The sequence below is a fragment of the Melospiza georgiana genome, chromosome 17 (genome assembly GCF_028018845.1).
Source record: "Melospiza georgiana isolate bMelGeo1 chromosome 17, bMelGeo1.pri, whole genome shotgun sequence".
Taxonomy (NCBI): domain Eukaryota; kingdom Metazoa; phylum Chordata; class Aves; order Passeriformes; family Passerellidae; genus Melospiza; species Melospiza georgiana.
The window spans coordinates 5,857,014-5,872,849 of NC_080446.1; the positions used below are offsets into that span (position 1 = coordinate 5,857,014).

General features: G+C 45.9%; 1 protein-coding gene across 1 annotated transcript in view; it reads left to right on the forward strand.

Annotated features, from left to right (window-relative positions):
• COL20A1 (collagen type XX alpha 1 chain) overlaps positions 1 to 15,836 on the forward strand; it is a 48,388-nt gene that overhangs the window by 19,286 nt on the left and 13,266 nt on the right. The window contains exons 18-25 of the mRNA XM_058036230.1: positions 4,646 to 4,788; positions 5,333 to 5,462; positions 5,953 to 6,009; positions 8,913 to 8,951; positions 10,578 to 10,716; positions 12,886 to 13,028; positions 13,380 to 13,489; positions 14,172 to 14,330. Coding sequence (XP_057892213.1) covers positions 4,646 to 4,788; positions 5,333 to 5,462; positions 5,953 to 6,009; positions 8,913 to 8,951; positions 10,578 to 10,716; positions 12,886 to 13,028; positions 13,380 to 13,489; positions 14,172 to 14,330 — 920 coding nt within the window. The remainder of the gene's footprint in view (positions 1 to 4,645; positions 4,789 to 5,332; positions 5,463 to 5,952; positions 6,010 to 8,912; positions 8,952 to 10,577; positions 10,717 to 12,885; positions 13,029 to 13,379; positions 13,490 to 14,171; positions 14,331 to 15,836) is intronic.

Consider the following 15,836-nt stretch of genomic DNA (forward strand, 5'->3'; position numbering starts at 1 on the left):
CTGCTGGCACCCCAGCAGGGCAGGGAAAGCAATTTGATTTCTGCTTGTCAGCTGCTGTCCTTGTGCAGGAGCCTTGGGAATGGTCAGGCTCTGCCTCCTGCATGAAGAAAATAGAATTCTCCAGAAAGCCGGGTGTGCAGCTGTGCACAGGGTTCTTGGATGAGGGAGGAGACAAGGATCTGACTCCATGTTTCAGGAGGCTTGATTTATTATTTTATGATACATATTACATTAAAACTATACTAGAAGAATAGAAGAAAGAATGATAACAAAGTTTTGTGCCTTGGCTCTCTGTCTGAGCCAGCTGTGCTGTGATTTGCCATTAATTAGAAACAACCAACATGGGCCAATCACAGATCCACCTGTTGCATTCCACAGCAGCAGATAATCATTGTTTACATTTTGTTCCTGAGGCCTTTCAGCTTCTCAGGAAGAAAAATCCTAAGGAAAGGATTTTCATAAAAGATGTCTGCGACAGCCAGGTGTGCAGCCAGCACAGGATTCAGTGCCTGGGAGCTGCTGCTCCCTTTGCAGGAGCAGTCAGGGCACTGCCACACTCCTTCCAGACAATATTTGCAGGTGAAATCAATGTTTTGATGCTAATTCTTTTCTAGACTTTAATGTACGAAGTGCCCACAGAGGAGAAGTGGCACAGAAGGGGTGGCCAGTGATTTCCAGGGCTGCTCTGGGGCAGGTCAGGGGGAATTTGGGGATGCCAGAAAATTGTGAAGGCTTGAGCAATGAGTGTATGGGATGATGTGGTCCTAGGCAGGACTCTGGGGTCTCCTGGGATATGGTTACATTTCAAATATTCAGTGTTTCAAGCAGAAGCTGCCACCCTGTACTGTGCCTTGTCAGGATGTCCAGTGGTGTTAATCTCCATCAGGGCTGGTGGATAAACTCATTCAGACACAGAATGAAAATCTCTGGTGTTATCTGAAAACCCTGACCTCTTGGTCTGGTTTTTGAGCCCTTTCCCTCTTAATTTTCATTATAAAATGGAATTCTGAGGGCTGAAACAGTGATGAAAGCTCCCTGGATCCCCTCAGGAGGGCAGACTTTGGGTTGCTAAGTGGTGAGCAGCATTGATCAGGCTGTGCTGAACAATACCCAAAGTGTGTGCTAAAGGAGGTTGTGGGAGGCAGGGAGGGAGGAAATGCTTTCTTTTGCTTTCATCATTGCTTTTCTCTTCTTCTCTCTTGGCAACATCCCTTTATGTAAGGATAGGTCAAGTCATGAAGTTTTTCTTAAAAATGTCTTGGTAGAATTTCCAAGAAATGCTGAAGTTTAAGGGCAAGGACTGAAGTGAAACTCAGCAGGAACTGGCAACACAAGATCCTCTCCCTGAAATACTTTCTTCTTTGAAGGTCAAGGGAAAAAATTGCCAGGTCAGAGCAATGCTCCTTGCCTATGGTTCTGTGAAATGGAAGCAAGTTCTGCCCCTGGGGTGAGGGAAAAACACCAAGTTCATTTTATTCAGGGCCAGTAATGCCTCTTGTCTCACCTGAAACACCCATTTTGAGACCAAATTTGTTATTGTCATGGGACCCTGCATACACCAATCCCTCACAAAATACAGGACAGCAGAAACATCATCCTCCTATAAAAACCAACAACCAACCATCAGTGTGATGTGACATTTGGAAGGACTGGGATGAGGTCACTCATCTTGCTGGTAGGAGAAAAAGTTGTTTCAAAGTTATGGGTTGACATTTGTCATTTTATGAACTTGAAATAAGAGAGTAGCTTTAGCTGGAAAAGAAAATTTGGAGACATTGATGTGGTACAAGCTCCTTCTTGTCTTGGAGATATTGGATTTTTTAAAATTCTTTGTTTTGACTAGAGGAAATAAAAAAGTTTGGGATTATTTTTCAGTAACCCAGTTAGCAAACTTTTCCCTGCAGACTTTCAAGAGGCAGAGCAGAAACAAAAGCATGCTGATGTATTTCCCACAGACAACAAAATTGTCAAAATGCGCCTCTTACCCACAGTTCTGATGTTTCTTTTTTCCCCTGTTATATTTAGACTGAATTCTCATCTGAGCTGAGCTCTCCTTTCAGTCTGTTTTATAAATTGGCAAGTGTAGCAAAGTCCTTATCCTTGACCAAAGGCTTTCACAGCGATCACTTGTCACACTAATAAACATCTTTAGTGGTGCTTCAAACACAAACCCGCCCAGCAAGCACAGGGAGTGCAGAGGATGCTTTCCTGGAGGAATCTGCTGGGAAGTGGAGGTGCTGCTGAATGGAAAATGCTGGAAGGGGTGGCTTTGGTCCTGCTGAGCATCAGACAAACACCTTCTTTTGTACTGGGGGAGAGTTCTTTCATCCGGGCTGGGGAAAAAGAACTTGAGCAAAAGAAAAGAGCCCCTTGATGGTCCTGAAGGACAAGGAGAGGGCAGTTTGGATGGGAACTGCTGCTGAAGTGTTTCACAAAGCGCTTGTGTGCCCTGCTCCTCCAGCTGAGCTGTGGGGAAATCTCTTTATCCACCTCCTCACCGAGGATGCACTGCTCCTGATAGAGTGTGCATGGCAAATAAAAGAAATAAAATAAATATGTGGGAATGAAGCTTCAACCCATGGCAGGAAAACACATGGCTTGTAGTTAATACATAATAATCCTTGCAGGTGAGCATTTGGAGTGAGTGGAGGCCAGGGTTTTATTCTTATTTGAGTATTTGTGTGCCTGTAATGCTGGTTAGACCTGAGAGCACACAGGGATTGCTCCTGTGGAGGAGCAGAGGGTGAGGAGGCAAACAAAGCCACAGATGCAGGCAGGGATGCTTCTGTCCTCCAGGGCAGCTTCAGGAGATGTCCTGTCCCCTGTCTGTCACATCCAGGCCATCAAACCCTGCCAGGCCTGAGGGCTTTCCAGAATAAACCTGACTCCAAAGACTTGCCCTAACTTGCCCTTTAAAGTTCACTTCAGCTGTCTCCCCTGACCGCAGGTGAAGGAAATGCCAGTGCAGGCAGCAAAGATGCATCACTGACTGATAAAAGTGCTGCTGAAGTGACTTTGTTCTTGTTTTCTTCTCTGCTTTGCCTCACGGTGGTGCACAGCAACACCTCCAGCCTGATTCAGCTGCTGCAATCTCAGTTCAGCCTCAGTAAAATTAAGCTTATTTCCTAAACAAAAGAGAAGGAGGATCAATGAAGGTGGAAATGATCTTCACTCAACCTGTGCTTTAAGGTCACCCCAGGCTTTGCTGGGTGGGCAGAACATCCTTACAGGAAAAGTGCAGAATAAAAACCTCATCACCTTAGTGTGTTTCTTTGACTGTCTTTAGGGCTCACCCATCATTTTTAGTGTCTTCTGAATAAATTCTTCTTTTTTTTTGTCCAGAACTTCTGTGTCTTCACACCAGCATGAGTTCAAGGACAGACACATGATTTTATGCTTGGAAATGCCCCAGGAGCAGACAACCCCATGTTCTTGAGCCTCTTTTTGACCTGATTTAGCCCACTCTGCCTTTCCCTTCTTCCCTCAACCTCTGCTCAGAGAAATCCCTCCAGCACAAGAGCCTCTGTCGTCAGATCCAGTTTGCTGCACAGCAGGACCCCAGGGAAAGAAATGCATTTATGTAATTAAAAATTGCTCAGCTATGGTCTCTGGCAAACTCCTTTCTGGTTGTCTGGCTCAGCCCATCACCTGTTTGGAACCCCTCCAGCCATCCTAGGACAGGGCCAGAGAAGAGGGGATAGCTCAGGCACCCTGTGTGACCCATTCCAGGGATGTGGGTATGGATGTCAGAAGCTCCAGACAGAACTCTGGTGTGCTGGATGCTCTGGGATTTTTTTAAGAATAATTTTAAAACAGAAAAAGCTGAAAAATATCAGAATTGATGATGGATTAACTCTGATGTGTGATCCAGGTTTAATTGCCAGTAAAGCTGTTTGTCCAGCTTGATGAAATTCAGTTCCAGTTCAAGCAGCCTTGGTGTTTGTTCGTGATGGGTACAATGGGTCTCTTTGCCTTGTGCTTCCAGGACTCTTTCACCTTTGCAAGAATTTTCCCCATGTCCTAGGCTTGGAATTACTGAGCGTTTGAGTTGTGGTGTGTTGTAGCTGGGCAATCCTCAACCCTCCAGAATTACTTTTCCCTCTTTCCTGGGTGCTTGTGGCTGCCTTGAGTGTTGTTTACCTGCACAGCAGAGCACTGAGGTGTGATGGTGCTCACAGGGGTCTTGGATGAGGGAAGAGATGAGGATCTGACGCCATATTTCAGAAGGCTTGATTTATTATTTTATGATATATATTACATTAAAGCTATACCAAAAGAATAGAAGAAAGGATTTCATCAGAATGTTAGCTAAGAATAGAATAGCAAAGAATGGTAACAAAGGTTTGTGGCTTGGCTCTGTGTCCGAGCCAGCTGACTGTGATTGGCCATTAATTACAAACATCTAACATGGGCCAATCAAAGAGCCACCTGTTGCATTCTGCAGCAGCAGATAATCAATGTTTGCAGTTTGTTCCTGAGGCCTCTCAGCTTCTCAGGAGGAAAAATCTTAAAGAAAGGATTTTTCATAAAAGATGTCTGTGACACTGAGGCGTTCATAAAAGGGCCTGGAAGCAAACACTGCTGGCCCCATTTACAGAGAATTCCCCCTGCTCTTTGTGCTGCTCACCTTCCATCCCTGTCACAGATTCCCGGAGCCCACCCACCAACCTCTTCATCAGCTCTGAGACGCCCAGCAGCCTCCAGGTGCACTGGACCCCTCCTGATGGCCGAGTCCAGCACTACAAAATCACCTACAGCCCCGTTTCTGATGCTGCTGCCCAGCAAACTGTGAGTGCCCAGCTCCTTTGTGGGGGACAATGTGACCAGAGGAACTCTGCTCACTCCAGTCAGGTTTAGGATATCAGGGCTCACAACCAAATCTCTTCTTGCTGATGTGTTGCTTTGTAAACGGAACTCTGAGAGTCTTTTGTAATTAAGATATTTTTCTTCATCAAAGCCACTTATAGCACAGCTTTCTCTGCTCACTGAACTGGGGAGGGAATTCTTGGAGGCAGAGGGGTGGGGGATAAACCTACTGCCCCTCTGGCTTAGGGAGATTAAATATAATTATTTTAAAAGATTCCCTGCTTAAACAGCTTGATAATCCTATTATAAAGCACTTCTGCTGCATTTCCATGGGGAATAGTGGGGTCTTTATATGGAAAATGACTTTCCTCTGGCCATTGCTAGTCCAACAGCAGCACACAGGCAGGCTTGCTGTGCTGAACCAAGCAGGAATGCTGCTCTGAGCCAGCCCCACCTAACTCTGGGCAGTGAGTGAGAGCTGCAATGAGAGCCCCAATCACTGGGATCTCTTCTTCCCCCATTGCAGATCATGGCTCCAGGCAGAAGCAGCAGTGTCACCCTGCAGTCCCTGCTGCCTGATCGAGCCTACAAGGTGACAATTTCTGCCATCCACTACACGGGAGAGAGCGAGAGCACCTCCACCACGGGCCGGACAGGTACGGGGCTCAGCTGGGGTGGGCACCTCCTGCATTGCCCTCCAGCTGCCACCTCTGCTGGGACACTCTGCCTGAAGCCAGGGGTTTGCTCAGCAATAGAATATTGGCCTTGAAAAGTGAAAATCCTGCCCCAATTTCTGTACTCCTGTGAGTTATTGACAATTCTGGGGTGAGCGCAAAGGGCTGGCAGCTCTTTGGGTTTCGAGCCTGGCGTCACAATCTTGGACAACAGAGCTCAGGCATGGCCTCAGTTGGGCCAGGAGAGGTTCAGGTCAGATACTAGGAAACATTTCTTCACTGAAAGAGTGGTTAAGCATTGTAAAATGCTCCCCAAGCAGCATTTAGAGTCACCCTTCCTGAAAGTGTTAAAGCAGATGTGGCCGTTCCCAATGTGGCTGAGTGGCTGTGGAGGATTTTGGTCAAAGGTTGGACTTGATGGTGTTTAAGGTCTTCTCCAACTTTCTGATTCTATGATTGCTTTCTCTTCCAGCTCCAGTGCTGTCTAAATTCCCCTCCATCCGAGGATTCATCCCACCTAAAGCAGAGGGTAAATCATCTCCTCTAAAGCCTTGCTTTGCTGCTGTTGGTTTTAATTCAGTGTGGGCTCTGCAGAGCAGCAGGAGGGGTCCATCAGCTCTTGACAGATGCCCTTGGGGACAACCCAAGGACACCACAGAACTTCTTAACACCAGGCTCAGTAAAGAGACCAATGGTATTTTAGAGGATTTCTGCACAACTTGACCAAAATGTAGTGCAGGGAAGTGTGACATGTTTAAAATTAAAATTCCCTGTAAAGTCCCTTATTAAATTTAATGAGCATATGCTCTCATAGCTGATAGAAAGCAAACTATGAAATGGATTAGTGAGAAATGTTGAATTAATGGGGTTACAAAAAGTTTTTAATAAGTAAATATCACAATGCAGATATTGTGGCACTGCTGGCATTATTTGAAAATATTCCAAGCAAAATTTCAGTTTTAAAATTTACTGAGTGAAGTCAAGATTGAAGAATGAGGCAGCTTGGATGTAAAAAAAATTTAATTTACAGCCAACAAAGGACATAGCAGATTAAGTTTTCAAGTGTTATTGAGGTGTTCAGATCACAATGGAAAAGTCCTGTGAACTTTCAAGCAGAAAACAACCTCTCAAAGGGCTGATGAGTCACCTTGTAGAATTTAATATAGCTGTTTGGCTATGAGAACTGAAAAGACAATGGAAGAAATATTAAATTCCTTCTGTTTTATAAAGTGCCTTTTTTGAAGAAGGAGAGACGATATGTAACAATGCTGGGAAAACAGTTGGATGTGCAATAAAGGCTCCAGTATTGATATATAACCAAATTATTGAGAGAAATGATCTGGTGTTGCAGGAGTGAATGTTCATTGAGCAGTGAATAACTGCATTGGGCTGGGATTTGGGGAGAAAAACAAAAACCAGAGGAGATAACAAGACAGCAGGAATCTTAGGCTGGAAAGTCTAGGGAAAAATCTTCAAAGCAGAAGTGAAACTGTCAGTGTCAGGGAGCCTTGCCCTGACTCTGAGAGGCTTCCCACAAGCTGAGCATTGCCTGATCAAAGAGCTGAGAGCAATCCCAGTGCTGCCAGCTGGGAAGCAGGGGGGAATTGCCAGGGATGGAAGCAAGAGGGACTCTGGGGCCTGGGCATGGGTCAGAGTGAGCTCACCGACTCCCAAACAAGAAAGATACCTGGAAAATGGACAAGTTTACAGCTTGCTTTGGGATCCTTTTTTGTTTGTTTGTTTTTCATTCACCATGCTTCAGTTCTGACAGAGCTGGAGAGGGACTTTTCACAAGGGTGTGGAGTGATAGAGCAAGGGGGGATGGCTTCAAACTGACAAAGAGCAGGTTTGCATTAGATGTCAGGAAGAAATTCTTCCCTGTGAGGATGCTGAGGCCCTGGCACAGGGTGCCCAGAGAAGCTGTGGCTGCCCCATCCCTGGAAGTGTCCAAGGCCAGGTTGGATGGGGTTTGGAGCAGCCTGGGATAGTGGAAGGTGTCCCTGCCCATGGAAGGGGTGGAACAGGATGAGCTTTAAGGTACCTTCCAACCCAAAGCATTGTCTAAGACTTAGAAAAGTTGGTTTCTGGAAGGAGAAGGGAAAGAGCAGTGCATAGGTTGAAGATCCTCCATGCAAGGGCTGGTCAGGCTCAGCATGGCAAGGCTCACGTTTCAGAAACTGATTTTTTAATGGATTTCCATAGATCCCTCCCACAGTTTTACACTTGGTTCTACAGGAATTATGGTATATAAAAAATTAAGCATCAGTTGGAACAACAGAGGTCACAGCACCTTGTAAGTCTTTGTGGTTTAATCCTGGCTTTAATGGTCCTGTGACCATCAGAGTCATAGATTTGGGTGCCCTTTCTTCACCATGAGGAATGGCATTGAAACTCTTACAGGCTTAGGAATCTCAGATCTTTTGGAGGAAACAAGTCACCTCCTTTAATGTTCTACACATTTTACCAATGTTAGGCTGCTGCTGAGGTAGGAAATGGCATTGATGCAAGAAAGGCAAGGCTGTGCTGCAGCCTCAGTACAATGATCTCCTAGATTCTATTATCCTGATGAATGAGTAAACCCCTTGTGAGACAGCCCGTCCTGTCAAGTGTCCTTGGTTTCCAGGGACATTTCTCATTTTGCGTCAAGCATTCCCTTTGTCCCAGCTCCATCTGGCACCCATGGCCTGGGATTTACGTGGCAGGAGATGATTGAAAATAGCATTCATGAACTGTTTTCTAAAACATCCCTTTACCTGAGCCTTTAAACAGAGTGCTCACAGCCCTGGTGCCTCATGTTCCACCCTCACATCCCCATCTCTTCTCTGGTCTTGCTTTTTATCCGGTGGCATCTCAAAGGATTCATCAAGAGGATTTCTGAAAGACAAACTACAAAAGTTTTCAAAACTCTCTGTGTTTTCTGAAAGAAATCAAAAGGCAGACTCTCAAGTTGAGATACATTTTTTTGCTGTGTGTATTTTTAATTGCAGGTAAAAATTTGAAACTGCGTATATCTTTATTTTACCACACTACTAAGGCACTGTTAAAAGAAAAAGAAATGTTTTGATGTCTGTTTTTAAAAAAAAACTTGCCAAAATGATGCTCTCTTGTATTGCATATCATCAGGTGCCAGCTGAGTTAGTCAAAAGAAAGTGATCATGGAGATGTTTGATGATGAAAGACACTATTTTTATTTTGCTAATAGGCAAGCCAGGAAACAACTTTTATGTCTGCATAAAAATAAATTCTCTCCTTCTCCATATATATATATAAACAAGGTTAAAGTCCAAGCTCTGAATGGACCTGCAGGATATTCTAAATTTTGCTGTGTTTTTCCTTTGCTCTCTCTAAAGGAACTGTGTTCATTTTGCTTCCATAATCCCCTGCTGGTTTTTTCCCCTCTAATATATTTCCCCTTTTATTCTGTTCTCACAGCCTGCCCCACCATCACCTCCAGAGAAGGTTCCATAAGAGGTACAGTAGCAGATGCAAGCCCTGGTGCTGCTGGGCTGTGAGTGAAAACACTGCTTGGGAGATATATGCAAGAGCTGAGTGTGGGGAAAATGTCCCAAGGAAAAGGGGAGAAGTGTGAAAACCAAAATTGGAACATGTCTTTTATCAGGTAGAAGAATATTTTGCAGCACCTGAGTTGTTAGTGCTTAACACCAGGGTTTTCACCAGCCTTAAGGAGGTGAAGCTTCAAACAGCCCTTGAATTCCAGCAGAATTTGAATTCCTATCTCAAAAAGGCTCCTCAGAATATCAAACTCCAAACCTCTCAGCAGTCCCTGGGATCCCCTGTGCATCCTCCAGAGCCAGAGGAGCTCTCTGCACTCAGGCTGCACAAATTTTGGGGGCAAGAATTTCTGCCTGAGCCATGAGAGCTGTTCATGCTGATGGGTTTGTGGCAAGTGTGGCTTCCTGAGAAAGCAGTGAATTTTGCTTAGAAAGGGTATCAGCTCCTTCCCAGAGAGTTCTGAGTTACAGGTGAGACTGAAGAGCTGGATGCAGTTCTCAGGTCTGGTTGCTCCATGGAGCTAGATTATCTTTAAGGTCCCTTCCAACTCAAGCTGTTCTATGACTCTATGATAATAATGGGATTATATTTCAATATGTTTTTAATTGTAAATCAAGCCTTCTCTTCCTGTGCATTTTAAAGGGAGTCTCAGTGTCAGAAGCTCCATACCAGAGATAAATGGCCCTCAAGTAGGTCATTTATTTTGGCAAACTCCCTTGTACTGCTGGGATATGAAAAAATAATGAAATAAAAGCACCCTGGGCCAACCCCCAGGCGAAACAAAAACTCAAGCCAAGAAACTGCAGAAGACGGTGAATAGTGAAGGGAAGTGAGGGAATCCAGACTGAAAGAACCACACTGAAATGAAGCCCTTCCATTTGCTCAAGAAGGAACCATCTCCTTCATCCCAGTCTGCTGCAAACTCTGATAAACTCAAACAGAATCCAAACAGTGAGATCTTGTCTGACTGAACAGAAAACTGAAATGAAAATGACTTGGTGCTTTAATGATGAGCTGGGGGAGAGAAAAATTAAGCTGGATGAGCCAGAGAAGATGTCAGAGGTGTCAGAGGAGAATCTCTGTAGCCCACACAAGGCAGGTCAGCCATGGGTGTCTCCTGAAAATAGAGAGAAATGGAAAAGTTTGTATTTTAAAGTTTTTTTCCAATTTTTTTCTGTCTCTTACACACAAGGCATTTCAGAGTAGAAATCATTTTCTCTCCCCGCTAGCAATTACTGGACTGATTCCATGCCTTTTGAAGATAATACTTTGTGTGTAGTTGAAAGGAAGAAATCGTTGGAGTAACATCTTTCTCATTGGGGTTTTTTTCATCCTGAAGATTTGAAAACACAGTTGTGAAAGCCTCCATCTTTTGCCCACTCTTCTTCAAGAGGAAAAGATTACAAGAAATGTGCACATAGCCTTCTTTTCCTTGGCTGCCATTTGAAGGGTACACTCGAGCTGGGGTTGTGTCATGCAGGGCATTTTCTCCTGCTGCCTTCTCTGTGCTAATTCAACCTACTCTTCAAAGACATTTTTGCACTGCTGCCTAACCACTGATTTCTCTGTTCTCCTTTGTTCCAGGATTTGATATGATGGAAGTTTTTGGCTTGGTAGAGAAGGAATATTCCTCCATTAAGGGCGTGGCCATGGAGCCCTTTGTGTTCAGCGGCTCCCGCACCTTCACCCTGTTCAGGGACATTCAGCTCACCCAGAGGACCAGGTGGGAGCACGGCTCTGGCTCCTGCCATCCTCATCCTCAGCCTCATGCCCTGTGCACAGCAAAGGAAGGTCATTCTGGGGAGGAATGGTGCAGCCCTGCTGGCAATTTCCAAATGAAATGATAAATACGATGAGCTAAATCAAACCATTGGTAGATTGAAAAAATAGCCAGAGGGTTTTTACTTAATGTATTAATAAATAAACCCCTGACTTTCCTCAAGATGAGTTGTCATGTAGAAATTAAGGGGACACAATAGTATCTATTATAGATTTGTACAGCCAAACATTTTCACAGTGCTGTTTTTGGTTTCTACAGAATCACTTTTTTCCAGCTTTTTATTTGCTGTGATGGACAGGAGGATCATGTCACGTATGGACACTGCACCAGTCTTTAGGCATTCTGTCCACAGCCACCTGCATTTCAGGGATGGCAGTTTGAGGTCACATTTTCATCTTCAATCCCTTCTCCCAAATATCTCTGGTTTGGAGAGAGATCTTTGCTTTAGAAAATATCACTCTCGTAGCTGCTCTCTGCTGCCTGGGCTGCACTGATGAGAGGGAATAACCATTAGCTCTGGCTTGTGGCTTGACCTCATTCCGTTGCATATGAAGCTTCTCCACAGGGTCCCAAGCAAGCCAGGCAGCTCCTGTGACCTCATTCCTTTTTTATGATTATGAATCAGGAGTGGTCTGACTCCTGACATTCATTGCTACTTTGTTTAAAGCCTAATTACTGAGCCACTGACTCTGCTTAATCTTAGTTAAAGAGGCAAAGCTTCTTAGAGTAAACAGAGTGGGGGAGATTCAGAGAACCCTTTGGTCTAAATACTCAGGAAATGATGGGCAAATCCTTTTGTTCAGCTCTTATAGATGCCTTTCAAGGACACTATCCCTTCAGAAACTGAGTGAGAAAGGAAAAATCTTCTATTATTATTTTTGAATCAGTCCTAAAAAGATGCCTGATGGGCTGTGTTTATGCCGTGCCAATGTGTCCTGTTTCAGATTACAGGCGTGTTTCAGGCAAAGCAATTTGACCTTTCCTTATTGCCTTGTATCCTCTCACTGTTGCTGAACCTAAATCCTGCAGCTGGGATGGGGGGACCCAGAGGGGGCTTTGCTGTGGGCTCAGTGCTTATCCCTGAAGGGCATTTACACTGATTTAGGATAATTTAGAATCATTTAAGCTGGGAGAATCACGAGTCCAACTATTACCCTAGTGCTGCCAGGTCTGCCACTAAACCACATCCCTAAGCCAAGAGTTTTGTGCCAAGGTTTAAAGATTTTACCCCATGATTTATGGCAACCATTCCTCCTCCTTGAAGAGGAGACCTGGGGGAGTGCTTTGGAACCTGGCAGGGATGTTTTTTAAGCCTCCACTGAGCTCTCATCTCAAAAGCATTGGGGCTGCACTGGCTGTGGCTTGGCATTCCCTGAGGCAGCTCTGGCAGTGATGGATTGACACCTGCTGCTCCAGCTGAGCATCCCCCAGGCACCAGGAGAAGCCCCACGAGGGCTCATCACTCACCACAGAGCTGTCCAGGCACAGCAGGTCCAGGCTCTTTCTGTTCATATCACCATCATCTCCTGGGAGCAAAGCCAGTCCAGTTCTGGCCCCTCAGGGAAGGATGGTGAGATGCTCGAGTGTGTCCAGAGGAGGCAACGAGGCTGGTGAGGGTCTTGGAACACAAACCCTGTGAGGAACCCCTGAGGGAGCTGGGGGTGCTCAGCCTGGAGAAAAGGAGACTCAGAGGTGACCTGATCACTCTTCCTGAAAGGTGGCTGTGCTCAGGTGAGGTTGGTGTCTTTCTCCAGGCAGCAACTGACAGAACCAGAGGACACCGTCTCAAGCTGCGTCAAGGGACATATGGGTTGGATATTAGAAAAAATTTTTTTACAGAAAAGGTGATAAATTTTTGGAATTGCCTGCCCAGGGAGGTGGTGGAGTCACCATCCCTGAGTGTGTTTAACAAAGCCTGGATGTGGCACTGGGTGCCAGGGTTTAGTTGAGGTGTTGGTGCTGGGTTGGACTCGATGATCTTGAAGGTCTCTTCCAACCTGGTCATTCTGTGATTCTTTGCCAGCCCCCCTGCCCAGCAAACACTAGGATGAAGCTGCAGGGTGTTTCTGGTGGTTTAAATCACCGATGTTCCCTTGCTTTGTGTCATTGCAGTGATGTGCACCTGTTTGCCATCCCACCTGAGCACACCATCGTGGTCCTGCTGCGCCTGCTGCCCGACACGCCCAAGGAGCCCTTTGCTGTGTGGCAGGTCACCGACGAGGACTTCCAGCCTCTCCTGGGCGTTAACCTGGACCGTAAGATTTCTTGCTAAATGCATTCAATTCGGCTGCTTCCATACGTCTTGTAAGCAGCAGGGCTCACTTGGAATGTTTGATGGTTTCCCTACTCAGCAGCAGTTTCTTGGGAAGCTTTGTCGTGGCTGCCAGCCTCATGTTTAAATCACTGCCCAGTGCAATTGGAAGACATGTCTTTATTTTTATTCTACTTGTAGCACATTCTTTTTTTTTACATATTTTTTTCCATTGTTTAGAAGTAGTTCTTGATAACATAGGAAATCTTCCACCATGTTTAAGGCTAATTATTTACTGCTGTATATATGTGTGAAATCAATTTCTAAGCTGTTATTTGTCCTATCTTCCCTGCAGCCAGTAAGAAATCCTTGACCTATTTCAATCATGACTACAAGGGTGATTTACAGGAAGTCTCCTTTGATGAGCAGGAAGTGAAGAAGATATTCTATGGGAGCTTTCATAAGGTCCTTATCAAGAGAGGGAGAATTGTGGCTCATGATCTCACTCTGGTCAGGGAGAATCATTCAAACTGAGGGGTGATCATCCAAATGCTTTGCATCCTGATTGCCAGAGAAGTGGCCAACCTCTTAGATATGTTGAAATTCATAATTGTAAAGAATTCAGGTGGATCTCGTGGCCAAAATATGATTTCCACATATTGATTTTTCCCTTTTACCCCATACTTCAAAAACTGTTGTTGTTATAATCAGGAAAAATTGAAAAATAATTAGGTTTTTTAGAATTTAGAATTTTGGTAACCATTTAGTTCTGGGTGAAAGGAAAAGGGATTCCAGCCTTGTGACAAAGCCACTTTTATCACTCATGATGGGGTGGGGATTTGGCTGTACATGTCCTCATAGCAAAGGGATTGCACCCAAATGAGCAACGAGCTCTTTCCGTGGGTATCTGTGGGCAGGTTCATTACTCACCTCCAGCAAGGCTTCTCCCAAGAAGAGGTGAGGGGATCAACAAGGGAAAGCACATACTAAAACTCACTCCTGAGCCCCCTCCATCCACTCACTCACTAAAAACACCCCAGGTGTGCCAGCAGCAGGCTGGGGATGGGGCAGAAGGTGTTGCTGTCAATAGGAGACCCCCTCATCCCACCGTGGATCTCCAACACAGCTTTGTCCTCCTGCTGCCCAGGTGCACGTGGCCGTGAGCCACTCCAAGGTCAAGCTCTACGTGGACTGTAAGAAAACAGCAGAGAAGCCCCTCAACACCCTGGGCAGCATCTCCACGGCTGGCTTCATCATGCTGGGCAAAGTGACGCGCACCCGAGGGCCCCGGAGCGGCTCCGTGCCCGTGAGTGCTGGACGTGCTGACTGGGGTGGCAGTGGGCAGGAGCGCCTCATCACCCTCATCTGAACCCCTCCCCGCACTGCTGGGCTGCTCCCCGCGGGTTTAATGAGCTTTCCCAGCACTGGGAGAGCGTTTCTGTCCCTCCTGCCTTGGTGTGGGGACTGTGATGGGAGCGTGTCCCAGAGGAGCCTTCTGCTGGCTGCATCCCCCGGGGCTGGGGCAGCACAGCGCCTGCACTGGGATGCTGGAGCAGACAGGAGGGTTTGGGAATTGGTTCTGCAAGGAAACTTGGGCACATCAGCCCACACAGAGCGATGCTGGGAAGTGCTGGTGGCTGGAGGCAGCAGAGCTGGGTGTGCCTCAGTCTCCAGTGTGTTTGGATTTGTCTATCTGAATACAAATGAGGGGAAAATAATCTCCAGTAGAGAGGCTCTTTATCAGCTGCTACTTGGGAAAAATAACCAACCCATACACCTGTGGGTGTATCCTCACTGCTCCACACAGCTCTGCAGGGAGCTGCTCCCTGCCAGGGGACAGCAAAAGGGGATGTGTGCACTCAGTGTCCTGGTCTGTGCACAGTCCTCAGGGCAAAACCACCCTTCTTCTGTCTGTCTGTTCCACTCTCACCCCCCAAAGCAGGAGTGTTAATTATGTGCAGAATGAGAGGCAAGTTCATCACTCACAAGGGTCTGGTGGGGCTGTAGGAAATAATTCACCACTGATGTGAAGACCTTGCTCCTTGGCCCTGCTTTTATATCTAGAAATCGAGGGGAAATGGCTCATCAGGTGATTTATAGCTCCCCTGGCCTCAAAGCTGCACCATAAAAACACTGTGTCCCTTGTGCATTCCCGATTGCAAACTGAGAGGCAGAGGTCTGGGATAAACCCAGAATAAAGGTGGAATTGCCTGTAAGAAATGGGGTCTGCTGTGTAACAAACCAGGGGACAGTGTGTTCAATCAGTATTTACTTGTTTCCTAAATAAATCCTCTGGTAATTTGATCAAAACCTGTGGCCATCAAGGCAGGAATCTGTCCCTCCCAAATTCTCTCTGCTAGCAGCTCAGCTAGACAGCTCTGGCCAAATAATAAACAGCCTTGTGCCATCCCTACTCCCACTGCCTTTCAAGCACAGCAACATTTCACATCTTCCACAGCTGTCCTTGAGAAGACAGAGTGCCTCATTATTGGTTATCATGGAACCTTATTTAATTTAAGAAATCTTTAAATGCCACTTGATCTGCAGGGCTCATCTGTATCAGTAACCCTCCCTGGGCTGCACCGCTCTCTCCTTGTTAAATGCATGGAGTGAAAGAAAAAAAAAAAAAGATGAGAAATGGTGTCAAGGCAAGAAAAATTAATCTCTGCCTCGTTATTTTGTTTGGCTTTGTGCAGTGTGTGCTTTTTTGTTAATCACAATGGGAAGATGTGGCTGTTGCGAGGGAGGCAGTGAGAGACTGGTTGGGGTTTCTGGGGAGGGGAATCACATCCCTGCCCTGGGAAATGCTGCT